At 47.8% G+C, this 16848-nt stretch overlaps 2 protein-coding genes across 2 annotated transcripts; both read left to right on the top strand.

Moving 5' to 3' along the window:
- Positions 1-384: 384 nt before the first annotated feature.
- On the top strand, positions 385-4867 carry LOC116821967 (natriuretic peptides A-like). Its single transcript, XM_075060401.1, has 3 exons — positions 385-504; positions 2334-2619; positions 4851-4867. The coding sequence occupies exons 1-3, from the start codon at positions 385-387 to the stop codon at positions 4865-4867; spliced, it is 423 nt and encodes a 140-aa protein (XP_074916502.1).
- Positions 4868-13054: 8187 nt separating this feature from the next.
- On the top strand, positions 13055-14012 carry LOC116821908 (natriuretic peptides A-like). Its single transcript, XM_032775405.2, has 2 exons — positions 13055-13270; positions 13414-14012. Exons 1-2 carry the CDS (start codon positions 13133-13135, stop codon positions 13765-13767), a joined length of 492 nt encoding a protein of 163 aa, XP_032631296.1. The 5' UTR covers positions 13055-13132; the 3' UTR covers positions 13768-14012.
- Positions 14013-16848: the final 2836 nt, after the last annotated feature.

The following is a 16848-nucleotide window of genomic DNA, read 5'->3' as shown; positions in this document are numbered from 1 at the left end:
ATGAATCTGACCACAGGGGTCTCTCGTAACAAAATTGCTAAGAATTTCCAACTGGACTCTAATCTCAGCGCCTGGTATCAAGAGGGGGGAGAGTGACATGAAATCACTGACTTGTGACATACATTCCTCAGCGGCAGCAGCTGCCTCCTAATGACAGCTAATAAAGGGAATCTTCTCCTGACCGAGCTGCATGCCTGCCATGGGACTGGAATGTGCCCCCGATAAATCCACAGATAACCTAGGAAGCAGGGATCACACCCAAACGGTATAAAAGACCAGCCCAAGGAGGGAGAAAACAGGACAAGGAAGAGAGAGAAAGAGAGACCTGAAGGGACATCTCAGAAGAAGCCTGAACTTTCCCATCGTCCAAACCGATCCAGAGGGATGGACACTAAAGGTTCATTTTCCTGCGGGATCCTGTTGCTGCTGCTCATGCAGTTCCAGTCCAGCAGAACCAACCCCATCTATGGCCTCAGCCCAGCCAAAGAACTGGCCAGCATGGAGGTGAGGACTCTTTGCTTTGTGTTGTTAGACTCTCTAGGGCTCAGCCAAGCACGGTGTGGTGCCAACACCGTACTCTAGTGCACTAATGTAGCTAGCATAGACTCACAGAGGACAAGGTGACCCAGCCAATTGCACTGTCAGCTCCAAACCATTTGAAGATGGGGCTCTCACATCAGAGAACCCAGAACCCTTGAGTTACTGATCCCTTCAGCTAGCGGGTTCATCTGATGATTCTTGGTGGTAGCAGGGATGAAGAGGGTCCTGAGGCTATAGAAAATCTGCCTCTTCAATACAGAAACTGTCTTTCATTAAGGCTCTAATAGAACTTAGGGACATTCCTCTAGAAGGAATTATAAAGGGATCAATGTAGCTTTATCAGAGGAGACAACGGGTTTTTTGAGATGAGGTCCCTCATACGATTTCTCTCACTATGGTACAGGTGCACCGAAGCAGAAGACAGTGTGTGCACTCACATTTGGGAAACATGAGGAAAGACTCAGGGTTTGCGTGGGCAGGAGATAAGCAGGGGATTGGGGCAGATGGGTGGGATCTTTTAGAAAATTCATTACTTTTAAAAAAATGAATGATTTGATCACAGCGCTGGACTCCCTCAGAAAAGCCCCCAGAGCTAGGGAATTATTATGCACCTATGGGATTTATAGTGTCCATTGCCGTAGCAACCAACATTCAGATTCCGTCATGCATGATGAAGGATCTCAGGGACTTCAATAGGATTATATCTTTGCTTAAAGTTAAGCATGTGCTTAAGTGCTTTGCTGGATTGGGACGGGTGTGAGCAGCCCTGCACAGGACCAAGCCCTTAAAGAACAAACTCCCTAGAAGTATTAGAACCACCCCCCAGAATAAAACAGGCAAAAATTGAGCCAAACTGCTAAATTTTGCATGGAGCCTCATAGCTAGGTTCTGGCTCTTTCAAAGTGCCCAGAGGAGAGGACCCCACAGGCAGCGCCCTTCAGAAAGTAGCTGCTCCCTGGAGGGAGTTGAAACATAGGAAGGGACAGCAAGAGGCTCTGAGCTGTTTTGAGCTGCCCTGGAAGTGAGACCTGATTCCACGTTATTCAGGGCTTTGAAACTCATCTTGAGTGATGAGTGATTCTCAGAAGTGAGTAGGAAGCCAGTACAAAAACTTGCATGCAGGCTTTCTAGATGTGTGCACCCCACGCTACCGTAGGGGGTAGCAAAACTGTTCCACACCAAGGGCAGATTCTGGGGGAGATCAAGAGTTTCTCTCTGTAAAGCCCCTCACAACAGCCTGGCGGGTGACAGATGCAGGTGACCCCTTCCGAGATCTGCAGAAGAATGGGAAAGCTGACAGCTTTTTGGCCAGCTACAGAGGAGCACTGGAGGTCACTGCTGCTAGCTAAGAACCTGGAGCAGAGATGGACCCAAAAGTACACTGAGGCAGCGAACCACCCCTTCCATCTTAGGGCATGAGTATACAGCATCGGGGAAGGTGCCTCTCGGCAGGGGTAGACAGATGTGCTAGCTCTACTCAAGCCAGGACGCTAAAAATAGCAGTGTGGCTGGGGTGAGGGAGAGGAGCTCAGGCTAGCCACCCAAGCACAACCCTGCCCAATCCCCTGGGTATGTGCTCACACAGGGGCAGAGTAACAAGACTGTAGGGTCTGGGTTGGACAAAGCTGACAGAGGTGAGGTGACCCTACAGCCCAGCCTGCACACAGTCTCTCCTAGCCCTCTGGCAATAGGATGACTGCTATTTTCAGTAGTTAGGCAAAGATTGAGCAGATAGCAAGGCAAGGGGAAAATCCATAGGGACGGGTGTTTCAGTCTGTGCCCTTCTCTCGCAGGCTTTGTTGGAGAGGCTGGAGGACAAGTTCTCACTGATGGAGGCCCTAGAGTCCAACCCTGATCTTCAGGAGCCTGAAGCTCAGCAAGACACTCCACCAGAAGTCTTCGATGACAACAGTGATCAGCAGCCTGAGCCCAGGCCAGCCCCCAGCGCCCGTCTGTCCTATAGCGACCCCATCCTCAAGCGACTGAGGGGGCTCCAAGCTCCCAAGATGATGAGAGACTCAGGCTGCTTTGGGAGAAGAATTGACAGGATCGGCTCTCTGAGTGGAATGGGCTGCAATGGTGAGTCCCTCCTAACCCAACTCATTATAAATGGAGGATTATTTCTGTGGGTTACCGTAGCTCCTAGGAAGCCTAGTCATGGACCAGCACCCCACTGTGTTAGGTGTCGTACAAACTCAGAGCAAAAAGATTCTCTCTGGACCTTACAGCTTAGAGACAACCCAATGGACATCTCTGTCGTGTCAAACCACCCTGTCATCTGCTCTCATTCCCACTCCTCTCCTTCCTGCTCATTACACATCTCACTCCTTTTGCCTTAGCCTCTCTTCCCGTCCTTTCCCCGCTCTTATCTTCAGAGCTTTTACCACCTACCCCTATGTCTAGAACAGCCCCCTTGCACCAGGCTCCCTTCTCCAAATTCAGCCCTGAAACCCACCTCATCCTTCTCCTGAACTGGCCGCCTGTGTCCTGTCCAAAGTTTATCTCCCTTTATTGAGACTATGCAGTGAGGACCTTCTTGTCTATGGCTCTGATCTTGCCATTGGATCTATTCAGCTGGGAGCTGCATGGGCACAAGGGGCCATACGTAGGATCTAAGCCTATTTTTGCACATCATCATCATGCAAATTAGTGCCACTATATATGTTTATTTAATTAGTGGTATGAATAGCGTAGGGACATGGCAAGGTGCCTGGATACCACGGTGATAGGCGCAGCATAAAAACCTGGATAGAGAGATGCTTCTGCTCCCAAAGATCTCTTGCTTTTAAAGAAATGATGCCCACTAGTGTAGGCCTGCAATTTGGCTTTTGCTTTTAAAAAAGGAAAACATTTAAAACAAAAGCATTTTAGTGCCATTTGTTTAGAAGAATCTCCGTATCAATAGTGTTTGATCTAGACATAACCGCTTCCCCACCCCTGCCAATGGGGGTTGCAAACCAGTCGTTGCAGCATTAGGCTAGGGCACAAGAACCTGAGAAAATTAGACTGACTGGTCTGTTTTCATTGACCGATCTGAGCGAAGTACAATGTGTAAACCCAACTGCAGCAATAGGAAGAAGTAATTTAGGTGATGGCTACATTACAGACTTCTGCCGGCATGGCTGTGTTGCTCAGGGCGGGACGAGGGGTGATTTGTGACCAACCGAGCTGTGCCAGAAAAAGCCATGGGTACAGATGCAGTTATCTCAGTGAAGCTGTGCTTTTATGGCTCAGAACAGAGAGGGGAAAGGTGTTGGAATAAATTATGCCTGCAAAAGCCCAGCACTTTACAGGTACAGGAAAATACCAGTATACTATACAGACGAGGCACTCCTGGTGCGGAAATGGCCTAAGATTTTTTACAGTTTTCAGAGCCAGAGCCTCAGCTGGTGTAAACTGGCTTCAATGGTTCAACAGAGCCACGCTGATTAACACCAGCTGAGGATCTGGCCCTAATTTTAATAATCTACAGTGGTTATTAGTAACAAAATAATGTTTTTGCAAGTTTGTTTTATTATAATTAGGCTTGGCAGAATTTGATATTCTAAAAAATATACAGATGTTTATTTTTAAGCATTTTTATCCTTTAAATTTTTAGTGGCAGGAAATTAACAAGGGGAGGGGACAGAGTTATTTATGACAGCAGACACTGAGATTCAAAAGTGAAATGTTTTGTAAGAGTCAGGAACACAAGCGATCAACATCAGATGTCAAAACAGATCAAGTAAATATCCTTAAATCAAACTCTAGTAAGTTCTCAAGCAGCATCTTACTTTGCTTAGCTGTAAATTTCAATGATTAATCAATGGCAATATTTTTTGTTTGTTTGTGGGTAAGGTGAAATTGACATCTACTGATATTTACCGACAAAAATCTAATCCTTCCAAGGCTAGTTATAATTTTTAACCTGATGCTGTTCTTTAAAAGCAGCCCTGGTAATGATTTCTGACGCCATCACATAGAGAAGCATCTTTCTTTAACCCCTACAATTTATATTAACCCAGGATTTAACAATACCACTCAGCTCTTGTATAGTGATTTTCATCCATAGATCTTAATGTGCTTTACAATAGAGCATAAAGTCTCATTCTAGTCCCCTGGGAAAACTGAGGTACAGCAAGGCAAAGTGGTTTGCCAAAGGTCACCCAATAAAACCACCTTCTGTGTTTTAATAAAGGACGCAGCTTGGGGATTTGATTTTCAAAGCACAGACCTAGGATGAGGGTATCAAACACGGAAAGACAGAGCAAAGTGCATTCAAGGTCTCGCCATTTTCCTGCCATAACTCTTGTTTCATGACTCGCTTGCAGGTTTCAGGAAGAATTAAGGTGACTCTCCGGTGCTCTGAAGAATGTGTTACAGTGCTGATTTCTCCCAGGACACTTTCCATGTGCTTTCTAAACGCTTTCATGGAGAAGTTATTCCTATTTATTTATTTATATTTATTTATTTATTTGATGTTTTATAAGAACATTTCTTACTTTAGCACCAAAAAAAAAATCATGTTCAAATAAAACTAACACATCAGTCTTTTATGTTGAATTGTTTTTTCCTGTGTGTTGCATTAAAAAAAAAAAATCCATGCACTTTCCTGAATTCAAATGCCTACATTTTATTAGGGGCACTGCCATCGGTGAGGCAGGATCTCACAGTTTAGGGACTCAAAAGCAGTATGCCTGGGAGAGATGGGACAAAGACTTCCTATCACTAGGAGTCAGTTTGTAAAACACTTACGGGTGCTGGAGGGTGGCTAATTGCTTGTGTTTAACTGCACAGATGAAATTAAGGCTCTAAGCACTGAGGGAGAGATCCATTATCAGCTGCTGTTAGACTCGCAGCCCAAGTGTGGCCTTTGCAGCATTAACACATTCAGTGGGAGGCAGGACTCCTTGGCATTCTGGGACTTTACAGTAGAGTTTCCAGGGTTTGGGGCCAAGACTCCTGAACTCTGCAGGTTTGAATACCATGTTTAACATTGGCCAGCTTCAGTGGACACCCCCTCACCCTTAATCACTGCCATGTGCATGCTGTGGGCTTGACCCTGGTTTCATTTACACTCATGTAGTTGCTGACCTCAATGGATTTAATCGATTTACACTCATGATTTGAATCAAGTTCACAGGCAAAATAAGTAGCTTGATTTGCTAAAGTGCCTAATGCCCAGTAGTTTACATTGAGGACTATGGAAGCAATGGGTTCCAGGCACTTTTGGAAATAAGGCTACTTATTTGGGTGTCAAACTTTAGGCATCAATTTCTGAAAATCTTGGCCCCACCAGGTTTTCCTCACAACACACCCCAAGGACAGTTCTGGCTAACGGGACAGCAAGACGCTGGTCTCTGCACCGATGCCGAAATGAATTTGGCCCAGCAGGTCTAACCATGATCTCGAACACGCTAGCTGAAAACAGGATAACCCCACTGAAGGCGATAGAGTTATGCTGGGGAAAGTCAAGCTGCCTGGGAATTATACTTGCTCACACGGAGATTAAAGGTGGCCCAAAGGGTGGAACCATACATGAAAGGGTGTGGATGGGTTTGCTTTGTCTCACACCCTCTTGCTAACTGCTTTTCCTGCCGCACTTCCCCATCCCTCTTCTCAGCTTGTGAGTTTCACACAACTTCAGTATGGCAGATCTGTAGGACTTATGCTACCTGGCCAGCTACATCAGGTTTCTGACCAACTGTCCTCGATGTGCAACCGACACCCTTTATAATTACTGCTTACATGGGCACAGAGATTGCCACTCGACTTGCACCCACTTACCCCTGCTGCATTTGGCCTAGTGACTCCTACCAGGGGAAGATCAGTAACATGCTGCTCAATGATACATTGCCCCTGTTCAACAACCACCCTAGAGTGACAGGATTTTTGTGTTAGAAAGAGGTGCTTCTTCCCACCGACAATCCACGCCGGTAACATCATCCCCAACACAAGGCCACAAACAGCAAAGACCCAGTAACACAACGTAACAGTATCAAAGTAGGGTTCTTTGTCCAAACAATGGTCCAGGACTCATTGGGGCAGTTACTTCGTGGTAGCTCTGAACTGAAGAGCTGTGGGCTAGGGAATTCATTTCCTTTCTATTAAACAGAGGCGGTTTCACAATTTACCTCCTTAGGGTGTGTCTACCTGGCAGCAACACAGTGTCTGTCCACCCACTAAAAACAGCTGTGCGGGCAGCAGCTTGGGCTAACCACTCCTGCACGTACTTGGGGGGTGGGGGTGGGGCTAGTGCAAGCCACCACCCACACTGCAGACACACTGCCATTTTTAGCACACTAACTTGAGCTGAGGAAGTGCCTCTGTCTACCTGCGCTGGGAAGCATGCTCCTGGCTGCTGGGTAGACACACTCTTAGCTAACGTGACTGGCCCTCTATTTACACAGAGGAAGTGACACCAGCTATCTAGTGCCCATGGTAACCGGATTCCACCAGTTTCTTAGCTCTGATGTGAGTCATGTCAGGAGTCGAGCACAACTCTGGGCTATGGTTCTAGCCCCCTGCTCTTCCAACTTTTCCAACTGTGCCTACCCTTGTGCCACTACTTCACTGGTTCTATGGGTGGGGCACTGACAACCCAGCTGCAATAAATACTCAAAGGGGTAAGAGAGGAAGGGATGACCTGGGGTTTTTATAATGGGCTGCAGAGTTCTGTTTCCCCATCTAAGCCAGGAGTTCAAATCCCACAGAGGGCAGAAGCAACAGCAGCTGTGAGCATGTGCCCCATCCAATGGCTTGCGTGAGGTGAGCTGTTGGTCTCAATTGGTTTCCTAACTCAGCAACGCATCGCAAAAACTACTAGCACAATTACCAGCTGGCTGCAAAGCACAAGAGCTTCTCCTTACTTAACTAGGACTACATCTATGCTACAGGCACTACAGCATCACAGGTGTGGCACTAACACTGTAGCATAAACACATCCTACAGTGACAGAAGGCATTTTTCCATTGTAGTAGGTAACCTATCTCTCTGAGCAGCTGTACCCTGGTCAGCAATCCTAGCCATGTCTGCAGCAGGGCACAGCTTACAGCTGCCTGGCAGGGATGTGAACTTTTCTCACCTCTGAGCAACACAGCTATGGTAATCTTACTTTTAAGTGTAAACCAGGCCTAGGTGATGTTTATTTGGGTTTAAACCCTTGCTAGAATAGTAGTATCCAATGACTGCCCGGATCAGAGGGGTTGGGAGATATGGGATGGAGAACTTGGGTCATCGCCAATACACATACAGGTGTAAGGAGAAGGGGTATACTGTTCTACCCTCTGCTTACTGGCCAGCAAATTTTTCCTTTTGTGCTGGTGTGACTCCAGCTAACCCAGACAGAGAATACACTGGGGAAAGAGATATTTACACCAATGCATATTGAAATGCTTTGCGTACCAAAGGCATTACTGCTGTGAAGAATAAATATGAGACCAGTTACATGAGCGGCCCTCCCACCCCCACTTCCTACATTAATTGTCAAGAAAGTACCTTGTTGTGTTGATAAAGCTGATCAGGTGACTGATTGTGCCATGGGATGATCAGAGGCAGCTGGAACAAAGTTACTTCATTCCCCCACTATTATCTTGGTAGCAGAAACACTTTGTAATGGAATTACACACAGAGGCTGGAGCTTTTATACTTGCAAAGGAGTATGTGAACTCTGACCCTTGGCTGCTGGCATTCTGGGAAAGGTAGTTTAAGGGCTGGGTGTGTATTTTGTTCTGGGCATGTCAGTTAAAGAAGATGCTTATAAGAATTAGATTGTTCATGCAAACAGAATGATGAGTCACCTGGTCCCAGATCCTCAGAAGTATTTGGGTGCCTAATGCCCATAGTTCTGCTCAGTTTGTCTTACAGATGAGTGTTTGGTTTTCAATGAAAGCCTTTAATGCTTTTCTGCTGGGGTCAAATTGAACTGACTCCCAGTGGCAGAACAGAAAGTTTGTGTGTGTGTGGTGAGGGGACGGTATTGCCATCTCATGATCCAGAATTCAAGGTTTCATTTTAAAACTTCAGCATGAGAACTGAGTGTAGCTGAAGCAGTGACGTCTGCCTGAGTGTGCTCACAGCCTGTGCAATACCTCTGAACTGCTCCCTACTGATCTTAATGGAGCATTAACTTTGCATCCTGGCAACAGGAGAATTCAAACGTCACTGGAACACCTCTGCTGCTGCTGAAAGCCCTCCTGGCAGAATGACAGCTGTGTTATGCACAATCTACTGTGAGTGGTGTCAACAGTGGGTGGAGTTTGGTTTGGGGGCAGAGCTTGGGGCAGACCCCCCCCCAAACTATTATATCCTATTAAATGGTTTTATGCTCCCGTTCCCTGCTTCCTTAGTGAGACAGCCTGGCCTCCCACTTCTCTCGTTAGCAATCTCAGTGGAGATGACAAGCATAGATTGAGGAGTAAACTCCATTTTCATCCCTAGAGGTGGTTGCGCCTGGAGGGTCATCGTGGAGGATGCTGGCCCTGCTGCTGCACCTGCCTCGAGGACTTCGTTCTCTGGTGCAATCATGAGGTACCTTTTACGAGTATCATATATATAAAGGCTCTAGCTCCCCTGGACTGAGTGGGTATTCTGCCATTGCATCTTGCTCGGGCTGGGTTTTTATTGCGACACATAGAAACATACCGAACTGCAAAACTCCCCCTAGGGAATGTCAGAGCCAGTTCCTAGCACGGCTCCACTGAGAGGAGATAGTTTGGGAAATATAAATCCAGAAAAATGTTAGCAGTGATGGATTCTACACGCCAAGGGCCTTATCCCCTGAAGTCCTTGGCAACCACCAAACTGCTCAACAGAGACCATTGGAGTGGCACCGACGCAGTGACCCGACCCAGACAGGTCATGGTCTGCTCTGGAGAAGATCAGCCCCAGAGAGGCAGTGCTCTATAGTGGTTAGAGCTCTCAGACCCACTCCCACATGTGTTTTGGGTAAGTCACTTCTCTGCTCTGTGCATCAGTTTTCCCATCTAATGGTAGGTACACTAATATCTTCCTACCTGAAAGGAGGGTTTGCAAGGCCGAATTAACCAAGTTCAGAGGGTTGGGTGAAAGGTACTATAGAGAGTAGCCCAGTGTTATTGGGTTTGCAGCATACTTGAAAATATAGATGGTCCCTCATTGCTCTAGAGGGTCTTTTTTGTTTGTTTTTTTCAGCTTTCTTCACTGCACTTTTCCAGCCCTTTAAATCCACTTCATTGTTACCCACAAACAAACTCATTCTCAGCCATTTATGCAGCTGCAATGCCCCGTGGCTCTAATTCCTTCCCACCAAGATCTCTGCTCTGGCCTGAGCTGCACTTTGTGCTCATCACCACAAATGTACACTGTACGGCAAGACCTTAAATGGCCTCTTGCCTCTCTGCTTGTCTTTGTCCAAAAGATCCTGTCTGTAGTTTAGGGACAACTAGGGCTTGTTTTAAAATCATTGTAGGAAACTCCAGAGTTCCAGTCTAGCTGAAATGTTCTACCTCCCTGACAGCTGTTCTGGGCCTGCATATAATCATTATCATCAGACCAAGCTCTTCCATAACTTCAAACAAAGTCCCATCATGCAAGCGCCTGAGGAAGATGATGTGCAGAAGAGCTCTGTGTAAGCGTGAAAGCTTCTCTCTCTCACGAACAGTTGTTCCAATGAAAGAGATTACCTTACCCTCCTTGTCTTGCTGATACTTACGGTCACCATTTTCAATCCTGGCTGCCTAACGCCTGTTTCCTAAATCTATCTTTGGGCTCTTCAGTATTAATGGCCTGATTTCCCAAGGCACTGAGTGTCCAGCAGCCGTCACTGACCTTAGATTACGAAGAGCTCAAGCACTTCTGATAATCAGGCCAGTTCTAGTCTATGAGATTTAGGAGCTTGGCTTTAGGCACCCAGCACTGAAAATTTAATCTGTCTCTCTGCTGGCATTAGCTAGCAGAACTCTTCCTTCAGCATCACGAGCACAGCACCTCTCTTGCCCAGATTCCTCTCTGCAGGACAGCAACCCACCACGCTGATGGGTGCCTAGCTAGCTAGAGAATGCGGTCACACATGTCACAAGGCCCCCTTCACCAGGCAATTCTCCACTAGAGCATCCCCGCGGATTCCAATGCAACCTCGTTAGAGACTCACCTTTGTTATTATTTTATATTGAGAGTGAGGTAGGTCCCAGAGGCCCAGGCAGGAGCCGGGTGCTAGGTGCGGTACGTACACAGAAGAAAGCCCAGTCCCTGCTCCAAAGAGCTTACACTCTGAGAAAGTGACTGAGGCACAAAAAGTAAGAGAGAGAGAGAGCGAGCGCTGCAAACTGACATGACTTTACAGCCCAATGCTTCTGTTTAAATTATGCGTCTCACGGGAGGCCTGCACTGCCTCTCAATCTAGCCAGGCCAGGTGGCTGATTTCTTACAGACATTATGGCAGAGGTGGGTGATGAGGGGAGACCTGAAACAGCACAGGGCAGGGTCCTTACGGCTCAGTTCAGGGAGGATGTTCCGTGCATAAGGGCTCTTGGACAGACTTCCACTGTGGTTTAGCACTGGGCTTGCATTACCTCTACTTAAGGAGTCCGGCACACGCATGCATAGAAAAACCCATTGCCCTGAGCAGCCCTTCCCATGGCACATGGGCTTTTGGTTGGGAGCTGGAGCACTCGCTCTGGTAAGCCCTCGTGCAGCACACACTGAAGTCTTTGCTGCTTAGACTCACTCGTAGGGCAGAGCGTGGGCCCCACAAGAAGCACCGAGTTCTGTTTACCATCCCCATGGGCTTATTAGTTAACTAGCAGAACTGCGGGGCTTTGGGGAAAGCTGCTGGCGCATGGAGATTCAGGAGACCGCTCACGCTGGCCCCTTTCAGAGGCAGCTAGGGGAAGGGAAGGAATGAAGGGAGGGTCCAGTAACAGACCGAAATGGCTGGAGAGATTCTATCGGGCGCAGCATGGGCACCAGAGCAGAGCAAAGAGAATCCCTCCACGTGAAGACTGAGTAGCACTATTGGTCAGGGATTAAAACTACAGCTAAAGACCAGGCATGGGGAGTCAGGCAACTGAGCCAGTAACACTCCCCCTCTGCAAAGCATTCAGCTGGGGAGCACCGCAAGGCAACATGGCTGGGAGAGACGGATTCGGTGGAGCTTCGAATGGCAAACACCCTGCAGACTGTCTAGGCCCAGGCTGCCCTTGGGGCAAACTGCTACCCATGCAAATCAAGGGCTGATGTTAAAAACAGCGACCCTAGATTAGATTCCAAGTAATGATTCAGCCCAGATACAGAAGCAGCTTCCAAAAATATCTCCTCTTCCTCACCAGAGACTCTTCGCCTGCATTATAATCATCAGTTAAAGCTCACAACACCCCAGGAGGGAGGGAAGTGTTATCACCGTCATTACCAAAGGGGGAGGTTGAGGCAAGAGGACCCATTACTTCACTAAGGTACCCAAGGGGGGGGAGGGATAGCTCAGTGGTTTGAGCATTGGCCTGCTAAACCCAGGGTTGAGAGTTCAATCCTTGAGGGGGCCATTTGGGGAACTGGGGTATAAATCTGGGGATTGGTCCTGAGCAGGGAGTTGGACTAGATGACCTCCTGAGGTCCCTTCCAACCCTAATATTCTATCAAAGGGACCCAGAGCTGCCCAGTCCTACAGAATCCCCCATCCCTTGCCCTAGTGACACCTGAGTCCTCCCTAAATGTGACAGATCACTTGCTAATGTATTCTAGTGGTAAACATGAAAGAAAATTCAAAATCCAGCAGTGTCTTGTCATTCTAGTTACAAATCATGGGTCTGAAATACAAAATTGCCCTGGCATCCTACACACATCTCTCATGCCCGGGCTGCAGTCTTTGCTCAAAACAGGAGGCTGGGTCTTTTCAAAAAGAGTGTTTGAAGAGTTCTCTCTCTCGCACACTTGACTACCCTCCTCCAGCTTCCTTCCTAGGACCATTCTTGAATGAAATCCCAGGCCTCTGGAAGCCCTTTCATCAACGGTTCTGGGTCTGCAAGGAATGGGACAGATTGGCTGAACTCCATTAATTCCTGCACCAACTGAGAATCTACAGGGATCTGGTCCCAAAGAGCTGTGTTGATTTACACTAGCTGAGGACCTGGCCCCACACATCTAGGTCATTCGCTTTAATGGCATCTCTGCAGCCAATTCTCCTGCATCCCCCACCACGATGCCCATACGAGGTTTGCTGGCCAGTTGTCCAACACTTGCCTCATTGTTTCCATCGTTAAGGAACAAGAATCCGGAGGCACTGCTGAGAGATAAAGGGGGATGTTTTTTGGTGCTTCTCTCACACCTTTGAAGTGTGAAACCTCTTGAGACAAATCAACAGGAATGCGGTCCTCACACTGTCATTCCCGCTGGAGCCGATGAGCCTTCACCGCCCCAGCGACAGCCAGCAAGGGGGACGGATAACTTTAAAAGGGAATCTTCTGCCAGCTCCGGTCTCAAGATCCTTTATCGCAGGCAAGTGACAGAATGCGGCGGGCTTCATTCCTTGGGCGTGACTCCTTCTGACTCTGTGCGTATAAAAAGGGAGGGGTCAAGCTCACAGCCCATAAGCAAGAGGGGGACAAACCACTGGAGGTGAGAGAAGAACTTGGACTACAGCATGGGTTTGTTGACTGCTGCCACCCTGCGATTCCCGCTGCTGCTGCTGCTGCTGCTGCTCAGCATGAAGCCCCAAGGAAGAGCCAAAGCTCATCCCATGTACAGCTCGGCCTCCATGGCTGAACTGGCTGACTTCAAGGTAGGGCAGCAGGCCTCACTGTCAGAACACAGTGCAACCAAGGGCTGGGGGAGGGGGAAGGTGTGCACTGCTTTGGCATTCACTCCATCCCCTAGGGCGATTCTATAACGCTATCTCCCCCGCTGCCTCTCTCTGCATTTCAGACCCTGCTGGACCGCCTGGAGGACAAGCTCCCATCAGAAGCAGCAGAGACAGGTCTGTCCCAAGAAGTGAACGAACAGAATGAGGAAGCCCCAAGAGATGCCTCACGTCCCCTTGCTCCCAGGAACAGCGACTACATTAGACCCCAAAGAGAAGGCCTCGCCTATGGGCCTAACAGCTGGGAGCTGCCCGAGAAACCTCCCTCTGCCCTGAGGAGCAAACTACGAGCACTGCTGAACACGCCACGCAGCATGAGAAGGTTCTCGGATTGCTTTGGACAACGGATAGATAGAATAGGAGCCCAGAGTGGACTTGGATGCAACAGCTACCGGGTAAGAGGGAGAGGGAACGGCTAGATGACTCAAGCAGCTGGGGCAATAGAGTAAGGATGAAGCAATATTACGCTCTGGGCGGAGTTCCCACGAAGTCACAGGTGGACTGTCTAGTCCAGATTAAAAGATGGATGATGGATTTTGAGGGGTATCCTATGTCAACTCTCTTGTTCTTGTGCTGCAGTGTCCAGGTGGATAATTTAAAAAAAACAGTGGGACTGAAAATGGGGTAGGGGCTCCAGCTACAGTGCATTGGGTGACCCTCTCTCTTACATGTCTTTCCTGAACTTTTAGGAAAATTTCAATTTTTAGAAACAATAATGAAGACTGCATCCTTTTCTGGCTGAGTCCCTAGCAGTCAGTTCCCTAATTTAACATAAAGTGCTGCAGTGAGAACACATAGCCCAGATGGAATGGTGAACTCAAACACCAGCCACAAGAACCACCCTAGATAAAATCCTTTCAAGAAGGATGCATTTGATTCCAGAGCAATGGAATCTTCCACCGTAAGGATCATAGAAATCAGAGCCCACCTCTTGGGGGCCCAATGCAGCGTTGTCCCCTTTCAACATCTAGCATTCTGCTGGGTTGAGTTTTTTACAATCGAACCTGCGGGGGTTTCTACCTCTTCTTCTCACAGGAGACTTGTCTGCCATTTAAAAGGTATCAGTGCCAGTAAGTAAGTAAGTTTCCCTCACTATTCAGACTCCAATAATGCCTTTTCTTCATTTCAGCACACTGTTCACGGGGCACATCCTCGATGCAAAATTTTACTAGGTTAGATCCCAGCCCCAAAGGATCAACCAGCACGAGGCTAACAACTTGGCAGTCAGCATAGACCAGGACAAGTCCTGTACAGCATGTTAGCTAGTCCTGGCTACACCCCAGTCCCAGCGGGGAGTAACTGTAAGTAGTCAGCATGGCACTGAACACAATTGTCCGTGTCTACGCTGACTGCACAGGCATCACAGTAGCTAACTCGCCTCTTCAAGGTCCTGGTCTCACCCAATAACGCTTTGTAATGATGAAAAGGCCATGGTTAGCCCCCTGTGAACCACACTAAACGATTCCAGTGCTCTTTGTGTGATTCAAGGATTTAAACATTTATGCCTTAACCACCACATCTTACTCCTGTCTTAGCGCAGCTCTATCTATTCAGCTCAAGTAGCCACGCTCTGGCATTGCTCAGGATCACGTGCAGGGGACAGTACAACGTGTTACCTTCCCACAACTTTACAATCCCAGCTAGTCACAAACCATGGGAAGGCTCCTCTCAAAGCTTAAAGGAGCTACTAAAAAGGAACCAGCTTTCATCCTCTTTTGTGATGAGTTCAGGACAGAGGGGCCCAAACATTTAACACTGCAGCAGCCAGCTGAAGGAAGTGGGAAAAGGGATCCGGGGGGGGGGGAGGGGGGAATAAGAGGAACAAAAGGGATGCTGCTGAACTTCTCAATGGGAAGGGGCTGCTGATACACCAGTAGCTGCTTAAGTTGCTCCTGCCTTTATCCACCCTTTAAAACCCTGCCTTGTATTTGTTCTGATTCAGCTGATTTTTAAAAGCAAGGATTGTTGAGTGGTGGGACTCAGGAGATCTAGGATCAAATCCTAGATCTGCCACGGACTTCCTGTGTGACAAGTGACTTCATCTCTTTGTAGCCCAACTCCCGCTCTGTTAAATAATAATAACAATTCTCCCACTCTCTAGCTGCCTTGGCTGCAATCTCTTGTGTGCGTATAGTACCCAGTGCACTGGGATCCCGCTCTCCGTACCTTTAGGTGCTATTGTGATGACCACCGTTTGAGCAACACACTGGTGCCTGAACCAGAGAACTTCAGAGCTATAAGCAGAAGCTGATGTACTTGAGCTAAAGTTCCGTACCTGTATCATGCTCACCAGTAGGTTATGCTGATAGTACAAATACCCCCCCAAAAAGAATAAAGAAATGTACCACCCCTACATTTCCTTGTCTTTTTCTCTCTCCTTCAGTTTTGAAGCTATACCTGGAGATGGAGACAATCCTGATCCTCTTCCTCAGAGCCTTGGACCTCGAAGCCCCTCCAAAGTCAACTGCATCTTCTTAGCTCCTCGCTGGTAACTTATGCTGCAGCAGGGACAGTAGGCGAAACTCAGCAGCCATCTGGTTTCACCCATTTGCAAACAATTTGCCCCCTTTGCCCCCCAGCACCATTAGTCAAACAATGTACAGGATGTTGGCTTTCTCCCTGAAGTCTAAGGGTTAAAGGATCATTTTAGTCTGCTGTCACTGAAAAGAATTCCAGCCCAGATTTCAGCACCTTGGACAGAAAGTGCAGGTCTGTTTCGTTCATCAAATAAATGAGTGCAATAAAAGGCTACGGTTAATTTTTCCATACCCTGCAGGACCTGTCTGTGTGTGTAAAAATGTAGCTCATATTCCATTAAGAGGACCACGACAAAATAGTGGCCTGCACTAATGCACCCGATAAATAGGAGCAATTTAAGGGTATTGTGGGTCTCCTAACAAGTGCTCAGATGAATGAGCCTATAAACCCCATTTAAGTCTGAGTACAGGCAGGGGCAGGTTTAGGTGAAACTGTATTATAGCTGCTGTATTAACTCAATGGTGCGGAGTATAAAACCAAAGGCAAAGAGTTATCTAGAACCAGCTTAACTTTCCTCTCCAAGCAAGACACTTACTGCTTCTGTCCTATGAAGAAATAACCCCCCCACATACATACAATCCTGACCCCTTGGCCCAGTCCCCACGCTGACAATGCTGTAGCCAAGCGAGAGGCATCTGTTTCACACCTGCTGGGGATGTTTTTAAACTGCAGATGCACTGAGCTGTCAAGTGATGTCCCACAGCACAGGGCAGCCTAGCAACCTTTGAAGACAAGTAGATCCTGTTTCCCCATTTTTTACATTACATTTGAGAAAAACTGAAAAAGAGGCAGCTCCCATTCCTGCCTCCATCCCCACGCCAGTGCATGTGTGATGAGGAGGAGTAAGTGCAGATTTCCTCCCAGCCAGCGTGTCTTCCCCATCTCCTGAGTGGAAGCACAAGAGACTAGGACCACTGTAGCTGAACTTTAGCCCACAGCCACTCAACCAAATTTTGAACTTC

Source organism: Chelonoidis abingdonii, chromosome 23 (genome assembly GCF_003597395.2).
Source record: "Chelonoidis abingdonii isolate Lonesome George chromosome 23, CheloAbing_2.0, whole genome shotgun sequence".
NCBI classification, from domain to species: Eukaryota; Metazoa; Chordata; order Testudines; family Testudinidae; genus Chelonoidis; species Chelonoidis abingdonii.
This window is presented reverse-complemented; position numbering and strand designations above follow the sequence as displayed.

Bases quoted from the DNA above. Each gene is read 5' to 3' on its own strand.
- LOC116821967 (XM_075060401.1), top strand. From the start codon at position 385: ATGGACACTAAAGGTTCATTTTCCTGCGGGATCCTGTTGCTGCTGCTC. The intron at 505-2,333 runs GTGAGGACTCTT...CTTCTCTCGCAG, and splicing joins AAGAACTGGCCAGCATGGAG to GCTTTGTTGGAGAGGCTGGA.
- LOC116821908 (XM_032775405.2), top strand. From the start codon at position 13,133: ATGGGTTTGTTGACTGCTGCCACCCTGCGATTCCCGCTGCTGCTGCTG. The intron at 13,271-13,413 runs GTAGGGCAGCAG...TCTGCATTTCAG, and splicing joins CTGAACTGGCTGACTTCAAG to ACCCTGCTGGACCGCCTGGA.